Source organism: Eulemur rufifrons, chromosome 7, assembly GCF_041146395.1.
Source record: "Eulemur rufifrons isolate Redbay chromosome 7, OSU_ERuf_1, whole genome shotgun sequence".
Classification (NCBI taxonomy): Eukaryota; Metazoa; Chordata; class Mammalia; order Primates; family Lemuridae; genus Eulemur; species Eulemur rufifrons.
In genome coordinates, this window is record NC_090989.1 from 68142690 (window position 1) to 68168330 (window position 25641).

A 25641-nucleotide genomic window follows, 5' to 3' on the forward strand; every position below is an offset into this window, starting at 1 on the left:
TCAGCCGTCGTTGGTTGTGAAGTGCTGGTTTCTGAAGAGGTCACAGGAGTGGTCCTGGATAATGGGTGGGAGGTAGATTCAGCTGCTACAGTAAGTGTGGAGCTTGCTGCACTGCTGGGGGTATTGGTAGGAATTATAGAGCTTGACCTTGTCCTGGGGCTGGTGCTGGAGGCTATCCTTTGAGTAGTGGCAGGATGTTCAGGGCTGAATGTGCTTGAGACACCTACTGAGGAGGTGGGGACTTGGGCGGTATTTGTCAAAGAGATGCTGCCAGAATGTATAGGAGGAATGACCACTGTGGTCATGTTCCCTTGGGTGATTGAGCTTGTGCTTGATGTCAGAACTTCTTCACTGGTGGACAAAACTGTGGAAGGAGAATGCGAGGCCACAGCTCTCAAGGTGGTGGAACCAACACCAGGTGGCTCTCCTATAGTCCCAGGTGACAAGGTGGGCATTATTGTGTGGCTGTGGGAGCTGTCACTGAATAGGGTGGAGATGAGGGTTTTGCTGCTGTCTGAAGGTGACAGGGTGTGGGTCTCAGTTTGTGGAGATGTGAGCCCATTTGGTGTAGATAAAAGAGGTGGGGATGTGACCATTGAGAAGGTGTCAGTCACCTGGGAGGACCCCGAGCTCATGGTTTCAGATCCTCCGCTAGTTCCCATACTCCAGGTCTGAGGCACGTGGGGAATGGCTGACATTTCCTGAAGAGAGGTGCCAGAAGAAGTTGTGCTTGACCGTTCTGTCAGTTCCCCCGCAGTTGAGACCTTAGAGATGGTGGAAAAAGTGCTGGGAACAATCACAGACACCATTCCCATGGCTCCTGGGCTGGAATCATGACTGGTTGAGGTAGACAAGAATTCAGTTGTCCCCTGAGTTGTTTGGCTGTCACTGGCGGGAGTCGGTGAGAAGCTTGTGGTCCTACCTGAGGTGGACGTTTCTGAGGACACACTTCCTGACGTTCTTTCGCTTGCCATGGATGAGAAAGGGATAGCTGTGCCCTCTGAGATGGTGTGTGACGGGGAGGAGGCCTGTTTGCTGGTCTGTGTTTCTCCAGATGTCTCTGTGGCTTGAGTCTGATGGGTTTGGGTAATGGCTGGTGTGACATCAGGTGAGGTGCTGGCAGAAGGCAATGTCAATTGTCTTCCTGGGCCCCCCGATGTTGAGACTACAGTAGTTTCGTGAGGAATGGTGCCTGTTACAGAAGGTGATGTTCCTCCTAAGGGTTCCAGGGAGATGTCAGGGCTGGTTGATGCTGCCCACAATCCTGTGGTTGTGGCCTGGGTTGTGTGACCATCTCCAGAGGGTGCTGGGGTGAAGGTTGTCACTTCACCTGTGGTGGATGCATCCTGAGGAACACTTCCTGAAGGTGAGTATCCACTGGGTATAAAAGAAGAAGCTGTAGTTGTGACTTTCTTGATGGTGTCAGTCATGGGGGAGATCAACATCATGGTTTGGGATTCTTGTGTGTTCTGTGTGGCTTGAGTGTGACCTATCTGAGCAACGGTGGAAGAAATAGTCCCAGTGAGATGATGTCCATATTGAGAAGATGGAAGATTTGCTATGGTAACCTGTGGGCAGGTACTAGCTTCTGGTTCTCTGGTTGTGTCTGTGCTCTGAGTCTGATGGCTCTCGGAAGATGCTGGTATCTCCTGGGTGGGAGTTCTTGAAGAAGTTGCTGTTGATTGTCCTTCTGGTGCATCTGTTAGTGAGACTGCTGAGGGGTATACCATTATACTACCCGTTACAGGTGTTGATGTGGTTTTTAGAGTGAGGTCTGCAGAGTTTGTTGTTTTTAGCACCTCTGATGTCATCAGGGTTGTATTATTGATCACGGAGGTGGATGAGGTGGTTGTTTTACCTGAATGGGACGTGTCTTGAGAAATGGTCTCAGTTAGAGTGTGCCCATTGGAAAAGGATGAAAGTGTTGATGTCATCACCTGGGTGAGGGTGCTGGCTTGAGATTCTCTGGTGGTCTCCATGCTCTGAGTCTGTGAATTCTGAGAAAATTCCGTTGTTTCCTGAGTAGATGTCCTTAAAGAAGTTTTTGATGGTGTTTCTTGTGCCGTTGTCATTGAGATCTCTAGGGTGAGTGATGTAAGTCTTCCTCTTTCAGTTGTTGATGTCTCTCCTCCGTTTTCTAGAGTGGTGTCTGTGGAGGTTGATGTCCTGAGCACCTCTGACGTCATCCGGGGTATGTTGCTGACACTGGAAGGGGATGAGGTGGTTGTTTCACCTGAATGGGTTATCTCCTGAGAAGTGGTCTTTTTAGGACTGTGTCCACTTGAGGTAAGTGGTGTCGTCACTGTTGTGGAATTTCCTTAAATATAAGATAGAAGGTATTCATGAGACTTGAGAGTTTAAGCGCAGTGAAATTGAACATTTTATTACTCATCTATTTTGTATGTGAAGCATTCTATGTCACAAAGCCACAGAATGATGGCTGTAAGGCTTTATTTATTTATCCATAGCTAAGAATTCTGCCAGCACAGGCAGGCAGTTTCTGACAAATGATACTACAATAAATAACATGTGCTAACATTTTACCTCCATTACAGATTATTCTGGAAAGATTATAATGACATTATTGAATGCACCTTTTACTTTCCTCAAGTAAATCTTAAAAGCCAAGATCCATGTGCTTCAGTCTCTCAACAGTTTTTAATTAAAATACACACACAGATCATGCAATCAAAAAATCTCATATTACCCCCATGTCCTATCATATATTTTTTAAACCCTACCAAGTAGATGAGTAGCTTTCTTTATTTTTCATAGCCTTCTTTTGTTCTCCTTAATCTTGTACTTATCCCTACTAGTTTTTCTTCTCAATCCATCTCCTAATCCCACCTCCCCAAATCTCTCACCCTAGGGATGATCTTGTGATCCTGTTTCAGTCCCTCATTTGTCTCCATTTCCCATTTGAAAAGCCCAAGAACCTTGTTGGCCCAGTGGGACCTTCTTTGGAGATCAGGGAGCAGGGAAAATGCTGTGAATTTGCGTATGTAAAATGCCCTGCCTCCCTGAATTTATATGCTATTGACATTTGCTTGAACAGCTTTGTTTATTCAGTATAAAGCTGTGGTCCCCAACCCCTGGGCCACTGACCAGTATAGGTCCACGGCCTGTGAGGAACCAGGCTGCGAAGCAGGAGGTGAGCAGAGAGCAAGGGAATGAAGCTTCACTGTATTTACAGCCGTTCCCAGTCACTTGCCATCCACCTTCCCCCACCCCCCCCACCCCCGCCCCATGGAAAAATTGTCTTCCATGAAACCAGTCCCCAGTGCCAAAAATGTTGGGGACCACTGGTATAAAGTAACCGAGAGAGCACCCAATTATACAGGAGAGTTTATGAGGACTCCAGTTAAAGTGACACTCCCTCTTCTCTGGAATAATGGGGGTTTGGGGAGGGGAGGAGGGTCCCTGCCCTATATTCAGATATATAATTATTTTTATTTCATTTTGATTTCCCCGTGGACAGTCCTTGCAGGTGTCTTTGCCACTCCATTGGTTCCACTACTTGCAATACAGAACTTCCCCTTCCTGCTTCACTTTTTCTTTTTAACTGGGATGAGAGTGCATTCTGTTCTGTTTTCAAAATCACATGGGGAGGATTGTGGCTGAGCTCAAGGCAAATCTCAGTGAGCAGCTTCTCAGGGTGCCATGACCTTATGGTGGCCAGCACGGCCAATGGGTTGGTGAGGCTCAGAGGCCACAGGGGCTGAGGCCCAAGGTACCTTTGGGGACCCACAAAAATGTTTTCATGTTAACTTTTTTTATAATCAGAAGAAAAAATATCAACATAATAATTAATGAATCCATCCTTGATTGCTACTCTTTAGTCCAACGCAGTTATAAAATACAATTCTAATTTTGAGCCAGGCGTGGTGGCTCACACCTGTAATCCTAACACTCTGGGAGGCTGAGACGGAGGATCGCTTGAGCTCAGGAGTTCAAGACCAGCCTGAGCAAGAGTGAGACCCCGTCTCTACTAAAATATAGAAAAAATTAGCTGGTCGTGGTGGCACATGCCTATAGTCCTAGCCACTGGAGAGGCTGCGGCAGAAGGATGGCTTGAGCCCAGGAGTCTGAGGTTGCTGTGAGCCAGGCTGATGCCACAACACTCTAACCCAGGCAACAAAGTGAGACTCATTCTCAAAAAAAAAAAAAAATTCTAATTTTTTTCTTTTATAGAGGAAGGGGCCCAGAAAGGCATAAGTGCCTAGAGCCTATGAAATTCATAACGTGGCCCTTTTACCACATGGCATTGACAAAAGTCTAGGCATATTGACAAAAATATAGGCACAATAGAAGTTCATCCATAACAATCTAATTTCATTTCATATTTTACACTAGATTGGGCAGCTTGTATTGGTGTTTTTCCATGAAAGTTATCTTTAGCTTCCAAAAAATAAAACGTTTATTAAAAAAGCACAGAGCTAACTACTTTTTGACTCAACTCTCTTGTTGATACTGAAATTTTTTGTTGCATCAGTTATTAAGATACAGCAATAAACCCAGTTTTAACAAATTTGCAGCATTTCGTTCTTCATTGAAAACCCTTTTCCATTTATTAAGAGGTATTGTTCTCCTAAGTAATATGGACATCAAGGCTAAGACACTGCTGTTTCTTTGAACAGAGCTATTTTCTCCAAAGTGGCAACAGCCAGATTTAAAATTCTTAATCAGAAGATTTTTCATGATTAGCAAAATTCAAAACAATCAGAGCGTTAAGGTTAATATTCAGCAGAGATACCTCTCCAGGTGGTTGAGGGCTCTGATAGACTTTTAGGGCCTCAAAAATAAATTCGTCAACTCATAAACCAGTTGTTTGAAAAATCCTGTAATGTGAATGTCCTTTTCAAATGACAATATATCATCAAATTATTTTCAAGGAATTGAGAAATAAAATTGAATTTTAATATATATGATGTGATTTGAAGTGGCCAAAGTACTTGCTAAGGTTGCCAAGTATTCTTTCTCTTAAAACTGCCCTGAGAGGTACAAAAAGATGGAGGCCACATCCCTCAACAAATAATACCTGTATAGAAGGAAAACATTCAGCTCCATACCACAGTGTGTATCCACGGTTGCCAGTTAGAAGGTGGCGGGTGGGGAGGATGCTAAATGAGCCCTGGGGATGGATCTGGCCAATGACACCTGCTCCAGATCAGAGGTTTAGACACTTCCCTGGAGGGAAACTTAAAGCAAAAATTCTGCAATAAAAAATAAGAAGTACAGGTGCCAGATTCCCACACAGGAAAGCCCCTGATCAGGGCTGCTTCAAATTGTTAAAAAAAAAAAAAAAAAAATCCCAGGAATCACGTGAGTAAGACTTCTGTGACTCCCAGCTGTCTTTCTTGTAAGGAATAAGGCAAGGTTAGACTAGAATGGTGAATAGGCTGTTTTAAACTCCCTAGTGGGAGGAAGACAATGCTCTCGCTATAGGCTGTGCTAACTCTTTTAATTTGAATTATAGCATTTTTTTTAAAGTAAATTAAATTTCTACTTTTTTTTTTTTTTTTTCATTTTTAACATTTGTCCCAATCTAACAGAAACCTAAGGAGTAAATGCGCATACTCTAGTCCTGGTCACATCCTAACATGATGCTAATTTAATTGGCCATAACTTTTCTTTTCCCAATTTATTTCCCAGGCCAAATGTTTAAATACCAACTTACTTTGTTCAAAATATTTTACTGCACCTATTAGCTACACACCATCCTCCTGAACTTTATCTTAAAGATCTGAGTCTTCTAAACCAAGAAGAATCCAAGAAAACTTGAGTGTTTTTTTTCTTAGAAACTTACTCTTTTTGGTGTTCATTAGGTTCTTAACTGTTCTCAAACCTTTTGTTTAACCTCAGTGCTCACAGCTGGTTGGAAGGATGAAGTTCACAGAGAGAGAAACTCTCAGGGAAGGATTTAAGTTCAAGTGTACTTCCTGGAATTGACTGTAATTCGACCACTTTCTCTTCTTCTTAAGAGAGCAATTTACACATTCAAGTGAGTATGAATGATTATGAATCAGCTCTAATTTATTAAAAAAGAAGTGACTCACTTGCAAGCTTCTGTGTTCTATTAATAGGAACTACTTACTGTTAACACACTTCTAAGCCAATGTGGACAAAGGCATGGATTGAAAGGCAGAGCTGTTCTAGGAGGTCCTTGTGCTCTTACTTAACTCAAAATGACTCTGTTTCAACTTTAAAAGAGAACCTTCTTTATTCAGAATTATCAGTAGATTTGTTTATAGGACTCCAAACTCTATGCCTGCTCTCTCCTTAATAAAATTGCCTTGGTTTCTCCAAATAAGGTTTAAATTTAAAAACATTCTCTACTCAATTATCGTTAACCTTATTTCATGTCCCTGAGAACATAATTAAGAACATTTGTCTATCATCAGGCTTTGAGCAAACAGAAGCTATTTATGTGCCAAACTTTCTGAACTTGTAGATTGTTGGCAATTAATGTCTTTTCAGAGCCTGAATCACCTCTGCTAAAATCAATATTGGCAGCTAGTTTCATGATAGCACAGTCCACATTTTTTAAGTAAAGATTTTTGTTTGTTTACAAAAGTGATAATAGCTTCATTTCAGCAATATGGCAGAAGAGATGAGCTCCTTTAACTATAAAACCTGCTGGTACCAGATAAGTTATAATAAGTGTTTTCCAATATAGAAGTAAGATCAGAAGAAGGAAAGAAAAACACTCAAGAGTGAAGAAGTTGAAAACTAAGCTAGTAAGTCAATGCCCTCAGGCAATTTGCCGATTTCTGAGATCTACAGCTTTGGGTTTTAAAGGCTGAAAGGGGAAAGGAAACAAGACCTTAGATCAAAATTGAGTGAATTGAGTTTCCCCTACTTAAAGCTGGAACCACCAGTGAAAAAGGTGATCTAGAAAGATAAGGAAGGAAAAAGAAAAAGAAAGCAGAATGAAGAATATAGTATTAGAACAGAACTTGACATAGAAACAATTAAAAATAGAATCAATGAAGCCAAAAGTTTGTTCCTTAAAGATAAAATGGACAAAATCCTGGCAAAGGAAAGAAGGAAAGAAAGAAAGAAAGAAAGAAGATTATTAGAAATAAAAAGAGGACATAACTTCAGAAAAAAAATTTTAGGAGACACAATGCTCTGATGAATTTATGCTAAAAAATGTGAAAACTTAAATTGGACAATTCCCTTTAAAATATACCTTTTCAAAAATGAATTAAAAAATAGAAAACCTGAATATAAACCATTTTAAACAGAATCATCAGTTTTAAAAAAAGAATCTATCCACCCCCCAAAAAAGGTAGATCAAGATGACTTTATAGGCAATTTTTATCAGACATCCAAGGAATAGGTAATTTCAATTTTATAAAAACTCTTCCAGAGTTTAGAAAAGGAAGGAATGCTCTAAAACTAATTTCATGAGGTCGCTATAACTTTAATACCAAAACCAAACAAAGACAGTATAAGAAAGAAAAACTATAGATTAATAAACCTCAGTAATCATATAGATGGAAACATCCTAAACAAAATACTGGCAAGCCAATTTGGAATTTTAAAAAGTACATGATGATCAAGCTGAGTTTAAACCAGAAATGAAAGATGAAGATAAGACTTTACTGATGTAAATCACCAATAAATAGAATGGAAGGGAAAACATGATCATCTCAGCAGATACAGAAAAATTTTTGATAAATGTTGTTACCGAAAGCTTGGCACTTGAAGCTGCGTCAGAAGAACGAGAACAAATGGTTTGAGGAGAAGGAAAGAGAAGTTTAATTACTTTGCCACTAAAGGAGGAGGATGGAGACTCCTGTCTGAAATTCCTTCACCCTGATAAGCAGAAATACAGAATTTTTAAAGGGTGGGTTCTCAGCTTCAGGCACTTGCTGTTCAACTACAATTGGTGAATCTGATTGATCGATGGTCCCATCTCCGCTGAAGACAATCCCATGACCTCCCTTTACCAGGTGGGGGCTGGGCCATCTTCTGTTGCACAAATAACAAAAAACTTACCCTGCCCGTCCCAACCACTGGCCTGTGGCAGGGATGCAGATTTTAGTTCTCAAAAAGGAGTAGAGGATGTTTTAAAGAGACAGAAAATATTTTGAATTTTTTTCCCCCAGACTAGTCCCTTTGTTATGTCAACATTTATTTCTGTTAAAAATCCTGGCAAGCTAAAAATAGAAGTTAACTCCCTTAACCAGATAAACAATGTCAATAAAAACCCTATGTCAACATCATACCTAAAAGATAAAACTTTGAAAATATTTCCTTTAAAATCAGGAATAAAACTGAGATGGCAGGGATCACTGCTTCTAGTCAACCTTAGGTTGAAAGTCTTAGCCAGTGCAATAAGACAAGAAAAATAAAGGAGTTCTTTTTTGGTGTGGAAAGGAAGAAATAAACCTGTGATTATTTGGAAATAATATAATTGTTCACATAGAAACTTCACAAATTTATAAATTATTTGCAAAGTTCTATATACATGATCAAAAGTTAAAAAATAACTGCATTCCTATACATCAGTGAAAGAAAAAAATATTTTTAAAACTACAATGTTTATGATGGTGACAAAAAACTACCTAAAAATAAATCTAACAAAAGATGTGCTTTATGGACAAAGTTATATAACTTTCTTGAAATATATCAAAGAAGTCTCTCAGCCTTAGCACCATCTTTTTAGAAACCTCTGTGCTATGAGAGCCAAGTGGAAGAAGAAAGAAATGCTCAGGCTGAAGTGTAAAAGAAGAAAGATGAGATGTGGAGAGATAGGAACACTCATACACTGCTGGTGGGACTGCAAACTAGTACAACCTCTATGGAAAGTAATATGGAGATACCTCAAAGAGCTACAAGTAGATCTACCATTTGATCCAGCAATCCCATTACTGGACATCTACCCAAAAGAACAAAAGACATTCTATAAAAAAGACATCTGCACTAGAATTTTATAGCAGCACAATTCATAATTGCAAAGATGTGGAAACAACCCAAGTGCCCATCAATACATGAGTGAATTAATAAAATGTGGTATATGTATACCATGGAGTTCTACTCAGCCACAAAAACAATGGTGATCTAGCACTTCTTGTATTATCCTGGATAGAGCCTGAACCCATTCAAAGTGAAGTATCACAAGAATGGAAAAACAAGCACCACATATACTCACCATCAAATTGGTATTAAGTGATCAACACTTAAGTGCATATATAGTAACATTCATGGGTTGTCAGGCAGGTGGGAGAGGGGAGGGGAGTTGGATATATTCACACCTAATGGGTGTGGTGCACACTGTCTGGGGGATAGACACGCTTGAAGCTCTGAATTGGCTGGGGCAAAGGCAATATACATAACCTAAACATTTGTACCCCTGTAATATGCTGAAATGAAAAAAAGAAAGAAAGAAAGAAGAAAAAGAAAGATGAGGCAGAGGTCCAAGTAAACCACTTGCATGTGCACACGTGAAGGCCATAAGAGCAGAAACATGGAATGCCAGAGTCTGGAGATGTTGGTACAAGTTGTTGGACTGCGTGCTACTGTCTAGAACTTGCCTCTCAGTGGATCTAGAACTTCATCGCCATCTGATCGCCAAGACCACCTCTGAGAGACCCATCTTGCTCATACCAAAACAGTCTCTATTGGTCCTTTGCCCTGGACCTGACATTCTGGACTAGTTCTGTTCTCACTGGTGGCCAAGGGTAACAAGTATATGATAAATCATATTTACTGTTTCAGCTGAAGAATCAAAAAAAAAAAAAAAAAAAGGAAGGAAGAAAAATATATCAAAGAAGGTATACCCATTACATACATTTTAGAAAATATAGATAGTTGAAAGACCAAAAACCCATAATCTCACTATCTAGACAACCACATTGTTATGCTTCCTTCCAGGATTTTTTTTTCTCTATACTTGAAAAAACACATAGTTTAAGTTACACAGTATACATAATTTTGTATCCTGCCTTTTAAAATTTTTATTTTTATATCCTGCCTTTTTAACTTTACCTGATATCATGAGCATTTCTTCACGTTATTACTCTTCGTAAACATAGCCTGAGAAGAGACACATCTTTTATGTCTTGGATAGTAGTCCTTTCCCTTCCCCTGTTGGAGCCCTGGAAGAACTGGTTCGGGGGACTGGGAGAGCTCTGCACAACAGCAAGGTCTTGGGTGTTGTATGAAAACTCCTCTTGCTGAGCTCTAGAGGCTCCTTTTCCTAATAAAGCCATTCCCACAACTAGAAACATTCATTGTTACCATTCCCACTTCCCTATAAATAGGAGCAGCAGCACAGGGACAGGTCCCTCTCCAGGAGCATGTCGTGCAGCGTGTCCAGCTGTGCACACCTCTCTGTGCAGTGATGAGAGCTCAGGGATGCTGTGCGCTCCACTGCTTCTCTGCTCAGCAGTTTTTCCTTAGTAAGCCTTACTTTATCCTCGTTCCATGTGTTGCTAGTGTGTATGTGTGATTGTGTGTGTGTGTGTGTGCCCCTATTGGACGTAGCCTTTAAACATTAAGTAATATTCCATTGTAGGGTAAGCCCATAATTCACTTACTGCTGGACATTTAGGCTGTTTCCAGTGTGTTGCTATTATAAATAATGCTTTCTTGACTGTCTTTGGGTATAATGTTCTATTTTGTTTTCATTATTTCAGCTCACTTCCTTAACACAAATTTCTGTCAATGGAATAGCTGGTTAATGCTGTCATAAAAATGTTCATGTTATTAATACATACTGCCAAATTTCTTTGCAGAAAGGTTGTGCCAATTACAGTCCTATTGGCAGTGTGCGAGAGAGGATCTGTTTCCCAATATCCCCTTTGAAAAAAGGGACATGCTCCAGGAGAGGGACCCGTCCCCGTGTTGTTCTTTGCTTTGGCCCAGGTACTGATTTTAAATCTTGCCCAACAGTGCTGTGCCCTGGCAGTCCTCCTTCTAAATCGTTATTTAAAGAACTTGCCAAGCATGGGCTGAGTTGATTAGAGTTTCCTGCTGCAGTGAACAGGAGGGCAAGTGAGTCACTTCATGTTGGCATAGTTTTATTGTCTGGGGGAGACGGTGCAATCAAAGTCTGTAAATCTGTTAGGCTTGTTGTGAGAAGGAAGAGATTAGCATTACTGACAACAAAACTACAGTTATTATATTCGTTTTTCATCACCATTTAAACAATAAATGTTAAGCCATACCTTCAACAGACTGATTATTCAGCTATTTGGGAAAACAGTTTGCAGATAACTCAGTCCACTAAACTTGAGTAGGTTATTCTTAGGTAAGGAATCCTGGTGTTCCAATATGACCTCATTTTAAAAAAAGAAAGAAAGAAAGAAATCCTGGTGAAGGGAGAAGACCATAGAGAAGTGCTTTTGGCAAGAAAGTGGTTCTTAAAAGATAGGGTGCACCAGAATCCCTGGGCGAGCTTGTAAAAATGTATTTTCAAGCCACGGCCAAGAGGTTGGATTCCTTATGCGTGGGGTGGGGCCCATGTGCCCAGGGAGACTCTGATACAGGTGATCTATGGACCACACCTTAAAAAACACTGCCCTTAAAATAAAATGATAGTATTTGTTTCTAAAAAGGTTTATAAGCTAAAAACCATCTTACTGAAGCTATAAGGCATAGAAATTTAAAGTCTTGATCAAGCTTTGTTCTAAAAAATATTCCCAGCCTTGTTCTTGTTCAAGCATTTGCCGAAATGATCTGGCCTTGACTTTTACGAGAATGCAAGTTAGGCTTTTCAGGTTCCATCCGATTGGTAGACAACTGAAGCTTCTCTTGCTCACTCTGCCCAAACACACACAAGTTTGCAGGGCAGAGAGCTGGGAGATTTGATTATAAAGAGTTGCTATTTGAGAGAAACAGGTTTCTCCCCTCCTCTCTCTTCCCATGACTCTCCCTCTTCTACTTCACTGAAAAGACCAAAGCTAACTTAATCTCCTTCAATGTTCCAGTACCCTCCCCCAGGAAGTATCTCTGCCTTCCCTGGACCCCTGTCTCCCCTGAGAAGAGAGGATAAACCTCCACTGAAAGGCGAGGGCCCTACCCAGGGGCCTGTCTGCTTCCCGCCCCCTTAGATGGCTCAACCCATCACCTCTCTCTGTCCAAGTCTCTTTCTGAATTGCTCCTCCTCCTCTGCCCACAATCACATGTAGTATCTCTTCATCCAAAATAAAAGACTTGTGAGCCAAGCATGGTGTCTCACACCTGTAATCCCAACACTTTGGGAGGCTGAGGTGGGAGGATGGCTTGAGGTCAGGAGTTCAAGACCAGACTGAGCAACATATTGAGACACCATCTCTACGAAGAATAGAAAAATTAGCCGAGCATGCCAGGTGCACCTGTAGTCCCAGCTACTCAGGAGACTAAGGTGGGAGAATTGCTTGAGCCCAGGAGTCTGCGGTTGCAGTGAGCTGTGATGATGCCACTGCACTCTAGCCCAGGAGATAGAGCAAGACCCTGTCTCAAAATAAATGACTGTGTCTCTAGATTAGTTAATTATTAATTAATAAAATAAAAGACTTGCATCTATCTCGTGTCCTTCTTGTCCCTACCTTTTGTTTTGCCCTCGAGCATCTTGCAAGAGGGCCTTGCTTGCACCATCTCAACCATCTCACTGAAACCACTTTCTTCAGAAGTTACTGAAATCTCCTTCCTAAGCACCAAAACCAATTTTCTTCTCAGTCCTCATGGGTCTCTGTAAAATTTGGCCCCATCCATCCATCCATCCATCCATTCGTTTATTTAACAAATATTTATTGAGCACCTACCAATAGGCTCTCCGTGGTCAGTGTGCCTTCGACTGTCCCCCAGTACTGCCCTCTCGGGAGCCGAGTGGTTCTCCTCAGCCCTGCACTGTCCCCGTCCTGGTCCCTCACTGCCTCGTTTCTCCCCTCCACCCCCAGGTGAAGTCCTTCTGGGTTCCTCTCCAGCCCTTGCCCTGTCCTGCTTCCCTCCCTCTCCCTCTCTGCCTTAATGGCATCTACTCTTATGCCTTACAAATCTGTACTTCTACCCTGACTTCTCACTCATCCTTTCCAGCAACTTCCTGCCCAGCTTGTCTAGTGCAACATGTCCAGGTTGAATTTTTCCTTGAACTGTTTCTCCTATCTTCCTTCCTTCTGTTAACTGTAACAACAGTCCTCCAATACCCAGGCCAGAAACCTCTGGATCATCTTCAGTTCCTTCCTCTTCCTTGTCCCTAATATCACCAACAATAGTTGTTTGGCACCAGCCGTTATTCCTCCAAATTGTTTATCCCATCGTGTCCTCTTGCTCAATTTGCCACATCACCCTTGTCACTCTGACTATTGCAGCAGCCTCTCAGCTGTGCCTGTTGATCCCAGTTCTGCCAGCCCCGCTCTGAGCTTCCGTGACACCACTGTCGGATTGATTTTCAGCTACGGGCACCAGGAACAGGGGTTTCTCCTGTCATCTCCTTAGCAAGAATTGCTTTGCAGGATGGCCTGTGTGGCCTGCCCTGGACGGCAGCTGCTTGGATCCTGAGGGCAGGGGTCTTGCTGTCTTATCAGATCCATGGAGACCGGCTGGAATTGCTCCTGCCACCCCCTCACAACTGAAAGGTGCCAGAAACCAGAAGTCCTGAAGCACTTCTCCTCGCAGGAGGGCCATCTGGTGATGACTGACCTTCTTCGGGCTGTGGCTGGGTCTGTCTGCACTGCAGGCGTCGGTGGTAAGGCATGACCGTTACCAAAGGCACTGCTACTCTGCAGGCAGCTCTGTGGGAGACACCGTCTTCATTTTGAGTTCTTGAGTGTGTCCACTGACTCAAGTGATTAATTAACCCGTACATCTCATACATCTGGAACTTCTTTTTAGAGACAGGGTCTCGCTCTATCGCCCAGGCTGGAGTGCAGCGGCGCAATCACAGCCCACTGTAGCCTCGAACTCCTAGATGCCAGGCATCCTCCCACCTCAACCTCCCAACTAGCTGGAACTACAGGTGTATGCAACCACATCTGGCTAATTTTTTAATTTTTTGAAGAGACAGGATCTAGCTATGTTGCCCAGGCTGATCTCAAACTCCCGGCCTCAAGTGATCCTCCCACCTTAGCCTCCCAAAGTGCTGGGATTACAGGCGTGAGCCATCACACCTGGCCTAGGATTTCTTTTTTACTTCTCTCAGTAGGTATATTTTGACCCTATGAATAATATAAATGTTAACACCTCATGTCTCTATTGTGCTTTATAGCTTGTCTTGTTAATAATGGCCCCATTTCACAGGTGAGGAAACTGAGACCTTACAAGTAGCAGGGCTGAGGGCTTAAAGATAAGCACCAAAGCTCTGAAGATACGAGCTGTTGCCCAGCTCTGGGATGGTCACCGAGGGGTGGAGAGTTGGAGTAGGGGTGGAGAAATGGTGACTGACCTGCCCCGAGTTCTTGCCTGCTACCTGCAGAGGGGCCTGAGCCTGAGAGCAAGTCAGGTGCATTTTCAGGGGCAGATGATGTGACATGAGGATATTTCTGCTGACTCCCTGGTGTCTCCTTTCTGTCATGATGTCAGAGTGAGTTGTGATGGCTGTTGACCCCTTGGGGTGACAAGATCACTGTCAGAAGACACATGTGACATCACATAAAATGGACAGTCTTGCAGAAGTTCTCTCAGAGGGGAAAGCTTTCTCCAGGGACGGCGAGGGTGCTAGAGACGGCACTGAGGTGCGGATGCTCCTCGCACCTGAGTCCCTGAAACCTCCCTCAAGTCTGTCACCGCTTGAGCCAGCGAGCTCCAGCACGGTAGTTATTTTTCTTTCCTTGAACTGTGTCGATGGGATGTCCAGCTCTCTCGTGCCTCTCAGGGCTCCAGGGATGGCAAGGCTGACGGTGATAAGAGGCATGGTTTCCCCGGGTGACCCTCTGGTGACTCTGTAAGTATGAGAAGGTGATGGGTGTGGTGTTGACTCTGGAGAAGGCGCGGTGGCAGCCTGGGTGACACCGGTGTAAGGTAACGTTGCAAAGAGGGGTGAAGTCACTCTCTGGAGAAACAACAGAGCCAGGGCCTGACGTGCGTTGTGGGTGAAGCTTATTCTTAGCATCTGGTCTGTCCGTCTTGAGTTTTTCCTGGAATTGGAGCTCAGGAACCCGTAAACCGTATCACCCACAATGTTTCACTTTCCTGCCATCATCTCCTGATGGGCGAGGCTCTGTGCCAGGCTGCCGAGGGCAATGGAGAGCCCAAGGAAAGCACTCAACCCTGGGCTAGGCTTGAGGAGAAAACTTTTTACACCTGGGCAGCAGGTGCCCTGAATGTTGTGAGGAAGTTGGGGGAGGGAGGCCGCCCCGCGTGGGAGCCAGTGGCTATTTGTGTGTGTACCGGCCTCAGAATCAACTGTCACTAGTGTTGTGTCTGCTGAGTATCTTTTTTCTCTGTTGTTCCTAGAATTCAAGATGAGGCAAAAAACTAACTCAAAATATCCTTAGAATAACTGATTTCGTGATACCTTCAGCACCTGAAATGGTGTCTGCCATACAGTAATTACTTCATAAACATCTGCTGAATGAATGAACTCATTCGTCCCCCATCCCCTAGTCTCTGGTCACTTCAGCTGAGGTTGGAGGGGTGCTGAGGTTGCACCTGTTTCTCCTGTGACTGCTTCAGTGGTCCTGGGGGCAGGAGGAGGCAGACATGACGACTGTAGCCTAAGAGGTGTGACCCCCTCTGTGGGAGGTAGCCAGGCTCCTGAGGACAACCCTAGGCCAGGAGGGTGTGCCTGCCTCTGATGGGAGCCGGGAGGGACGGGCGCTGGGAGGGACAGGAGCCGGGAGGGGCGGGTGCCAGCACCAAGACGGTGGCAGCTGGAGATCCAACCTCCTCTGAGGAGGGGAGGGCATGGGGGAAAGAGAGCTGTGGTCAAAGCTGGGTCTTGGGGCTTCTTGGCTTGGTCCTGGAGCTTCTGAGGCTATCCCTGGGCTAGCCGAGGTGCTGCTACACCAGATGCTGGGAGAAATGGGGTCAAATGACCTGTGGTGATATCCAAAGTGAAGAAACACCTGGTTGGCCGGGCGCGGTGGCTCACGCCTGTAATCCTAGCACTCTGGGAGGCCGAGGCGGGTGGATCGCTCGAGGTCAGGAGTTCAAGACCAGCCTGAACAAGAGTGAGACCCCGTCTCTACTAAAAATAGAAAGAAATAATATGGGCAACTAAAATATATATACAAAAAAAATTAGCCGGGCATGGTGGTGCATGCCTGTAGTCCCAGCTACTCGGGAGGCTGAGGCAGTAGGATCGCTTAAGCCCAGGAGTTTGAGGTTGCGGTGAGCTAGACTGACGCCACGGCACTCACTCTAGCCTGGGCAACAGAGTGAGATTCTGTTTCAAAAAAAAAAAAAAAAAAGAAAGAAACACCTGGTGATAGCATTGCTTGGAGTGTGACTTTGGTGGGCATAGTAGGAAAGAAGGGATAAAGCTATTGCCTTGGAGTCAGCTGTGAAGGGGGGATTCTAAATTATTTTCCTTGGTCTCATTGACCTAAATGTTTGAGAGCAGCCCAGAGGAAGTGGCTTTGTCTACTGATGACGTAAAAGAAATGGGCTTGAGAAATCTGCATGATGCCAGTGGCATTTCTGCCAGAACACAGGTCAGCCAGCCTTTGACTCAGCAGAGAAGGAAAGGAGGCAGGAAAGCAACATTGTAGTAACTATTGTGATTTGGGGTTTGCTTGTTCTGCTGTGATTCCTGCCCTGCCAGACATGGTGCTTTTGACACCCCCAACAAGGTTCTTTCTGAGCCTGACATGGGCAAGCAATGGTAGAATCTGGTGAGGCCATAGAGTGGGTCAGATCATGGGTTTTAAAGTCAGACTGGCCAGCATTTGCTGTGTGACTTGGGCAAGTTACTTGACCTCTCTGAGGTTTGGGGTCTTTATCTATGAAAATGGGATGATGATGGATAATAATAATACCAATGAGGTAATGTACATAAAATACTTACCTCAGTACTTTAGCTCAATAAATGTCATTCTGCATTGCCAGTTGGTTTTGCCTCTACAAAGTTCTGAGATCTTGGCAAGGGTAGCAGTCCTTGTGACTGTGGCAGAACCTCTGCTTGCTGTTGTTTTTATACCTGCCCAGATCTCTGCTGCTGCCTCCAGGCCAAGCCATAGCATCTTCTACCTGGACACCTGCAGCTGGCTCCTACCTGGTCTCCCATTTCACCCTTGCCCCCTTCCAATCCAGAGTAATCATTACAAAGTTCAAACCTGATCCCAGCACGCCTTCACCTAAAACCCCTCATGGCCTAGTTATTTAAATTCTATAATCCATTCCACAGCTTACAAGGCCCTGTGCAATCTGGCACCTACCTCTTTCAAGTCCTTCAAGGGGCCAAGTCCTGTCCTGACTCTCCACGCGCTCTCGCTCTGTCTGCTCACGCATGGGGCCTTCTCCGCCTGGCTTCCTTCTCAGGCTTCAGGTCTCAGCTCAAATGTACAGCACTTTCTCCAAGAGGGCTTCTTGGCTTGCTAGTCTAAATGAAGTTCCCCTATGGTACGCTCATCACACCCTGAACCTGTTCCACAGTGCATTTACCACATCTGCAGTTGGGAGCTTTTCTGGAATTATTTAATGTCAGTCTGCATACAAGATCTTAGCTCCAGGAGGCTGGGCCATGTCTGTTTCATTCTTCACCGTGTACATTTGGTGTTGCCCTAATGTCAGGCACATGGGAGGCAGTCCTTTTATAATTGTTTAATAAATGTATGGGTAGAGGAATGATTGAATGACTATCTCTGCAGGGTTTGTGAGTGCTTCTGTTCTTCCCTCCGTTGATGGGCTGGGCTGGTTTGGAAGTTTGTGGAGAGTTGTGTGCTGCAGTGGGAACTCAGCAAATGAGGAAGCAGGAGACCTGGGCTCCAGGCCCAGCTGTCCCACTTATGGGTTGTGTGACCTTAAACAAGTCACTTAGAGGGCTTTGGAAAGCAGGAACCGTGACTTAATCATTGTAGTGTCCAGAGCACCTGACATAAGTAGAAGTTCTGCAAGTGAATGAATAACTCCAAAGTCTAAGCCCTTTCTTATTGTGAATTCCTACAAACCCACTGTCAACTGGACTCTCTATACAGAGAATAGATGTCTATGCAGTCTTTAAAAATGCACATGTGGAGAACAGGGCTGCCTGTAACACAGATTGGCGTCCTCCACATGAGCAGGGCCACCATTGTGGAGCGTCGCGCACAAGCACAGACACCCAGCTCCTGGGGCCTCTTCAAAGTGTCAGGGAAAATGTTGAGTATTTAAACTTCTATGAAGTGCCAACATATTCAGTTCATTGCAACTCAACTCCTCAGCATGTGCCAGGGAAGGAATTCAGCTCAGTAGAAAAAAAGGTAAAAGGTAGAATATATTGAACCAAGGAGGAGAAAGACCTCTACAGGGAGAACTAAAAACACTGAGGAAGGAAATCACAGAGGATCTAAACAAATGGAAAAACATACCATGCTCATGGATTGGCAGAATCAACATTGTTAAAATGTCTGTACTGCCCAAAGTGATTTACAGATTCAATGCAATTCCCATTAAAATACCAATGCCACTTTTCACAGATCTAGAAAACAGAATTCTACGCTTTGTATGGAACCAGAAGAAACCCCATATAGCCAAACCAACCCTAAGGAAAAAGAGCAAATCAGAAGACATCATTTATCAGACTTTAAGCTATACTACAAAGCTATAGTAACTAGAACAGCGTGGTACTAGCACAAGGACAGAGACCTAGACCACTGGATCAGAACAGAGAACCCAGATATAAAACCATCACCATATTGCCATATGATCTTTCACAAAGCAGACAAAAACATATACTGGGGAAAAGAATCCCTATTCAGTAAATGGTGCTGGGAAAATTGGATAGCCACATACAGAAGACTGAAACAGGATCTGCACCTCTCACCACACATAAAAATTAATTCACGATGGATAACAGACTTAAACCTAAGGCATGAAACTGTAAGAATTCTAGAAGAAGAGGTCAGAAAAACTCTTACAGGTACCAGCCTAGGCAAAGAATTTATGATTGCCCAAAAGCAATCACAGCCACAACAAAAATAAATAAATGGGACCTGATTAAATTAAAAAGCTTCTGCACAGCCAAGGACACAATCAATAGAGGAATAGACAACCCACAGAAGGGGAGAAAGTATTTGCATGTTACACATTTTATAAAGGGCTAATAACCAGAATCTACAAATAACTCCAGTGAATCAGCAAGAAAACATCAAACAACCCCATTAAAACATGTGCAAAAGGCCGGGCGTGGTGGCTCACGCCTGTAATCCTAGCACTCTGGGAGGCCGAGGCGGGTGGATAGCTCGAGGTCAGGAGTTCGAGACCAGCCTGAGCAAGAGCGAGACCCCGTCTCTACTAAAAATATAAAGAAATTATATGGACAACTAAAAATATATATAGAAAAAATTAGCCGGGCATGGTGGCGCATGCCTGTAGTCCCAGCTACTCGGGAGGCTGAGGCAGTAGGATCGCTTAAGCCCAGGAGTTTGAGGTTGCTGTGAGCTAGGCTGACGCCACGGCACTCACTCTAGCCCGGGCAACAGAGCGAGACTCTGTCTCAAAAAAAAAAAAAAAAAAAAAACATGTGCAAAAGACATAAACAGAAGCTTTTCAAAAGAAGATAGATTAATGGCCAATAAGGATATGAAAAAAAATGCTCTATGTCTCTAATCATCAGAGAAATGCAAATCAAAACCACAGTGAGATATCACCTAATTCCAGTGAGAAGGGCTTTTATCAAAAAGTCCCAAAACAAGAGATGCTGGCCTGGATGCGGAGAGAAAGGAACACTCATACACTGCTGGTGGGACTGCAAACTAGTATAATTTCTATGGAAAGTAGTATGGAGATACCTCAAAGAACTAAAAGTAGACCTACCATTTGATCCAGCAATCCCACTACTGAGTGTTTTCCCAAAGGAAAAAAAGGACATTTTATTAAAAAAACCACTTGCACTTAAATGTTTATAGCAGGACAATTCAAGTTGCAAAGATGTGGAAACAAGGTAAGTGCCCGTCAATACATGAGTGGATTAATAAAATGCGCTATATGTATACCATGGAGTACTACTCAGCCATAAACAAAATGGTGAACTAATATCTTTTATAACAACCTGGATGGAACTGGAGACTATCATTTTAAGTAGAGTATCACAAGAATGGAAGAACAAAAACCATATATACTCACCACTAAATTGAAACTTACAGATCAACACTCAAGTGCACATATGGTAGTAAAATTCAACAGAAAGCAAGCAGGTGGGAGGGGGTAGGAGGAGATGGGTAAATTCACATCTAATAGATACAATGCACACGATATGGGTGATAGACACTCATAATTTAAACTGTACAAAAGCAATTCATGTAACCAAAACGTTTATACCCCCATAATATCCTGAAATAAAAAAATAAAAAGAAAAGTAAAAGGTTGAAAGTAGAAGAGATGCATAAGGTCCCAGGCCTGGCCTTACCAGAAGTTGCTCTGTGAGCTACAATATATGCCTATGTGAAGCATTTAACAGCACTGTGAACCCAGAGAACATACAGGGTAGTAAAACCACTTGTTTGAGCACATAAAAGGCCAACCGCCTCTTGGCGTCTCCTAGCACTGAATATACAAATCACTTGCAGGTCAAACACTGCCAGGCTGAGCCCCGAAACCGGGGCATGGAGGGATTGCCAGGTGAGGAACTGTGAAGCAGTGCTGTCAGCTCAAGGGTCCCTCTGCTTGGTGGCCGAGGGTGGCATTCAGAGTCAGTTCATGCCATAAGCACATTCTGAATAAACCAAGCCAGCCCTTACAAACCCACAGAAAGGATGGGGTGGCTTTTTAGAAGCACCAGGATCCCTGGAAGAATAGATATACCCCTGAGCCCACAGAGATGCCCACTCTATTCCTGCTTCCATGGCCCTCCCGGCCCCATCTCCCAGCTCTGAAATGGAGTGGGCCCTCTCTCTGACACGTTTTTATGGCTCTTCTGTTCACCAGAGGTGCCGTCTCATTTCGTCCTCACGACAGCCCTGTGTAGTTGCCCCTTCCCATTTGGCTCCATGTGACAATGAGACCTTGCAACTCCAGAGCTAAAGGGACCTTGCCTATGCTCCCTGGGCTGGTGCGCGGCAACATCGACACTGGGTCTGCTGAGTTGAAGTTCCTGCTCTTTGCTGTACGCCCTGCTGGCCACTGGCCTACATTCAATTGATTTTCTTGGCAGGATCTCTTGTCCAGGGATCCCTTCCTTTTGGGTGTCCCCAAGCACATTGGGGGTTTCCTGGGGGGGAGGTGAGCCTGTGGAGGGTTTTGGTGTCCTCAGTTGCAGGTTGGGGTGGCCTCCTGAAGACCAACAGATACATTGGAAGTTCTGGGGAGGAGGCCTGGGGGTGCTCTGAGCCGTGGATCTTCTCCCCTGCGCTGTACTCGCTCCAGCCCCATGACTTCCCAGTGGCTGCTCAGGGTGGTGGCCTGTTGGTTACTGGGCCACCGATAGCATTGGAAACCAAGACTTATTTTGTCCCGGTTTCCTTACCGTGGGGCATGGAATCGGGGCTGCCAGGCTTCCTTCTGAGCCATTCCTTCCAGGAGCCACCACTAGCCACCAAGTTTCTGTTTGTTCCTGTCCAGCCCACCTCTGTCCACCCTGCTTTTTCCTTTCACACTCGAGAACCAGGGCTTTTCCTTAAGGAAGCCCCCTCTCCACTGTGCTCCTTTGTGGAAACCTTGGGCAGAGGAGGCTCTGCTGCTTGGTCAGTGTGACCCGTGCCTGGGTGAGGGTCCTGCCAGCAAGTGTGGGAACAGACCCTACATTCAAATATAGGCAGGTCATCGGTAAGCCCCTCAGGGAGCCAAAAGGAACAGGACTGACCTGCGTCCAGTCCCCCAGCAGCTAACCTGGGCTTTCCCCCACCATGGCCCTCGCAACGCCTGCTGCTGCCTCCCTCCTCAGCAACGCGCAGGACTCCACGCTCTGGGGTGTGCCTGCACCTGGGGCATCGTGGGGACTCCCTTGCTCATTTACCGTCCTTCACTGCTTCTCTAGGTCGCACCCCCGTGCTCGCCTGTCGGCGCCGCCCTGTTTTGGGCTCCTCTCTGCAGACCCGGCGTCCTGGCTCCTCCAAGTTTGGTGACCCTAACATGGGGCTGATTGTCAAACTGGTCCTTAGCACTTTTTAGGTTGACCTTGAAATCACAGATTTTGAAACTTAAGAACTTCGGGGTCAGGCGGTCACGTCATTCACCACCCCGCTTTTTACATGGGTTGCCTGGGACCTGGAGAGACGGGGTAGGACGTGGTCACAGGCGCCAGGACAGTTAGCAGCAAGGACTTGGCCCCAGGGCTGCTGAATCCAAGCTACCCTCTCCCCCGACCCTGGGAGCCATGATTCCCATGGGGACGCCTCTTCCACACCCTCAGGACAAGCCCCAGAGTGGCAGTGGCAGCCCCTTCCAGACTCCGCTTCCTCCCCACGAGCAAAGCTGGTGTGGGGCTGTGGGGTGGCAGGGCTGGAGGGTGGGAGGAGGTGGTAGTTTGATTTGCTCTCAGCCAAGCCTTTAAGACGTCTCAGGGAGGCAGAATGGTCCCTTCCCCAGAATGGTCCCTTCCCCCTCCATCTCTCCCTCTGTCAGAGGCCGGGTTCCTTCCCACCTCTCCCTCCGCTGAGAGCTCTCCCAGACCTGCTGAGGTGGGGACAGAGCTGTGCCTCTGGCTTTGCTTTGTGCTCCTGGCCTCTCAACCTCTCCTGGACCCCAGACCCTTCCAGAAGACTCAGACACCCAGAAATACAAAATGAAACCCAGCCCTGGAGCCAGACCGGCAACCTGGAAAGTGGCGGGAAAAGGACCAGGGGACCCCAGAGGGGACATCTCCCATAGGCTTTTTGTCCCCACAACCCCAGCTCTGTGGGGAGCGTGTGCAGAGGAGGCTGAGGCCAACCGGGCCACCAGCCCTGCCTGCAGGTGCCGGCCTGAGAGGAGGCTTTAGATTCAAGTTCAGGGCCAGGAGCCCCTGCCAGTGTCTCATGGCCGCCCCTTCTCTCTATAGCGCTCCCGGGCCAGCTGCCTCTGCTCCCTCCATCCCGCCCTTTCAGCGCTGCTGTCCCTGAGGTTCTCCTCTCTGTAGTGGCTTTGATTTGTCTGTTCTTCTCTGCCTTGTCCTCTGACTCTACATCTTTATGTGAGTTTTCCTTCCATTCCCTCACCCAGCCTGCTTTTCTCTGCCAGTCTCTCTCCTCCACTTTCCCTCTCTCCCCCTTGCTGCCATCCTGCCTGCCTCTTTCTCTCCACAGCATGAGCTCTGACTGACCCTGTGGACTCTCCCACACCAGGCCACCCTTCCCCCGCTAGACATCTCTCTCTGTCCTCTTTTCTCCATCTTTCTAGCATTCTCCCTCTCTCTCCCCCATCTTGTCCTGTCTCTGCTCACTCACACATCTCTCTCTCTCTCTCCCTCTCTCTGACAGGCTCCCTGAAGCCAGCCTCCCTTGCCCGTAGCACGCTGCCCCAGCTACAGCACTTACCTGGGACCCCTGGCCAAAGGAGGCAGCAACATAAGCAGCTCAGGAGCACCCAGGGGACCCCCCTCATGGCTCCAGCAAGAGTCCGTCCGGCTCCCCTGGGGAAGCTCCGCAGCACAGAAGCAGTGGTGTGAGGAGCAGAGGTGAGCAGAAGCCTGTCCCCCTGGCTGCTGGCCTGAAGCAGGTGTATTTCCCCGAAGGGGATGGAGGACCAGGGGAGGAGGACAAAAGAAGGCGGGGCCACATGCCAATCATCCCTGCCCTGGCTTTTCTTTCCTCAATCTCCACCCCCTTCCCCCACCAGGAAAGAAGAAAATACTGATACACCCATTGCTCTGCTCCTGTCCCCCTCCCAGCCAAGTGGTTGGGGAGGGGCGTGGAGCAATGTGCAGGCCACCCCACCCCCAGGCTTCTGGGCCCTGTCCTCCCTCCCCAGCTCCCCAGCAGCTGCCGTGTCCTGCCCCAGCTTTGGGCTGCTGGGAGAATGGGGAAGAAAGGGGAGTGAGTCTGGGGCTGTATGAATAGGGCAGAGGGAATAAGGAGACCCTAAGAAACACAGAGAGTGGGGGACAATGTGGGGTGAGGGTAGGAATAGAAATACCCTGGGTGCCATCTTCCAGAAAGGGGTTATGGGCTTAGAACCTCTGCTCAGTGCCAGGCATGTGGTGGGCCCTCATCAGGTGGTGGATTTCTTCTTTCCAGAACAGGGAGCACAGTGCCAGGGGCCAGAGAACCCGACAACCTGGGCAAGCAGCCTGAGGGATCTGGCCTGGGCAGGGGGCGAGGGTGGAACCTGGGTAGAAGTGAGTAACCGTACCCTAGGAGGAAGTGGGGGTGCTCCTGGAGACCTTGGGGCTCAGGTCACCCTATTTTGACCCCTTGGGACTCACAGGCACAAGCAAGAAGGGGCAGGGACCCCACGCAGGGTGCACCGAGCAGGGTCCTACAGGTGAGGGAGGGCAGTTGGTGTAGCTCTGCAGAGGAGATAACAGAGATCCCCCTGCCGCGGTGTGAACCCCTGCTTCTGGCTCCTCAAACCTTGATTCCTGAGTGTGGGGTGTCTGCAGACTGACTGGTCCCAGAGCAGGGACCTCAGGCTCTCAGACGCTGTGGGGCCCAGGATGAAGACTGGGCATTCCGCAAGCCAGCCTTGCCCAAGGAGTAGACAGCTGCACTGTGGTGCCATCTCAGAGGGCCACTGAGGCCCTGTTGACACTTGCTTTCTGAAGCTAGGGGTCCAGTTTTGGCCCAAGCACGAACGCCGGACCGTGCTGCTATGATGCAGGTACTACAGAGAAGCAGCCTGGTACCCAGCAGTCCCTCCATTTCTGTAGGGACAAGTTGACCCTGTTCTTTCCTGGGAGTAAGAAACTCATAAAGGTAATGAGGGATTTGGGGCATGGAGCACCTGGACAGGGTAGCAGGGGGTACCACTGAGGGAATCTGCATAGACACCGAGGCCCAACTCGGCTTTCTTGATCATTTTTCTCTGTCAGCTCTTGTTCATGGGTTCTTCCTGTTACCTCTCTGTATGTCCTGTTTGGTGATGCTCTCTGGACTGCAGGGTCCCATCTGTAAAAGCATGTCAGGTTAGAGCGAAGTAGGAGTTGGACATCTTGTTGACCTAGCGCAGATAACCTCCCACCTTCCAACGCAAGGAAGGCCAGAGAAGACTCCAGGTGGGCATTAGGACACCTGGGCTCGATCTCAGCTCTGCCCTTGAGGCAAGTCATGGCCTCTTTGAGCCTTGTTTCCCTCATCCATCTGTGAAATGGGATAATACGCTTACCCAAAAGGTTGTGAGGCTGAACGAGCTTGTAGGTGTTCAAGTGCTTTCCAGACACATAGACAGGGTGGACGGCATCTGGCTCCTCATTGCACCCCAGCATCACTCCTGAGGGTAGATTTGTGTGAGGCGAGCCAGAGGAAGAGCAGTCAGGACATGAATTTCCAGGCCCATCTACCTACAGAGGTCTTTCCTATGTCCCGTCTGAGTTTTACATTTTGACTAGGAACATGAGACCTCGGGTAACGAGGCATGTGCAATTTTTATCCATCTTCTCCCTGCCCAGCCCTGGTTCCCTTCTGCTTTCCCTTGGAGCGCAGCTCCTTTCAGCTTACCCAC

At 46.2% G+C, this 25641-nt stretch overlaps 1 protein-coding gene across 1 annotated transcript; it reads right to left on the bottom strand.

Moving 5' to 3' along the window:
- Nucleotides 1-25249, bottom strand: LOC138385744 (mucin-4-like). Its single transcript, XM_069471985.1, has 3 exons — nucleotides 25162-25249; nucleotides 228-2317; nucleotides 1-54 (listed from the first exon to the last, which is right to left on the bottom strand). Exons 1-3 carry the CDS (start codon nucleotides 25247-25249, stop codon nucleotides 1-3), a joined length of 2232 nt encoding a protein of 743 aa, XP_069328086.1.
- Between the last annotated feature and the right edge of the window lie 392 nt (nucleotides 25250-25641).

Bases quoted from the DNA above. Each gene is read 5' to 3' on its own strand.
- LOC138385744 (XM_069471985.1), bottom strand. From the start codon at position 25,249: ATGACTTGCCTCAAGGGCAGAGCTGAGATCGAGCCCAGGTGTCCTAAT. The intron at 2,318-25,161 runs GTGGGAGGTTAT...CTTATATTTAAG, and splicing joins GGCCTTCCTTGCGTTGGAAG to GAAATTCCACAACAGTGACG. The intron at 55-227 runs GTAGGTGTCTCA...CCCATTATCCAG, and splicing joins CCCAAGTCCCCACCTCCTCA to GACCACTCCTGTGACCTCTT.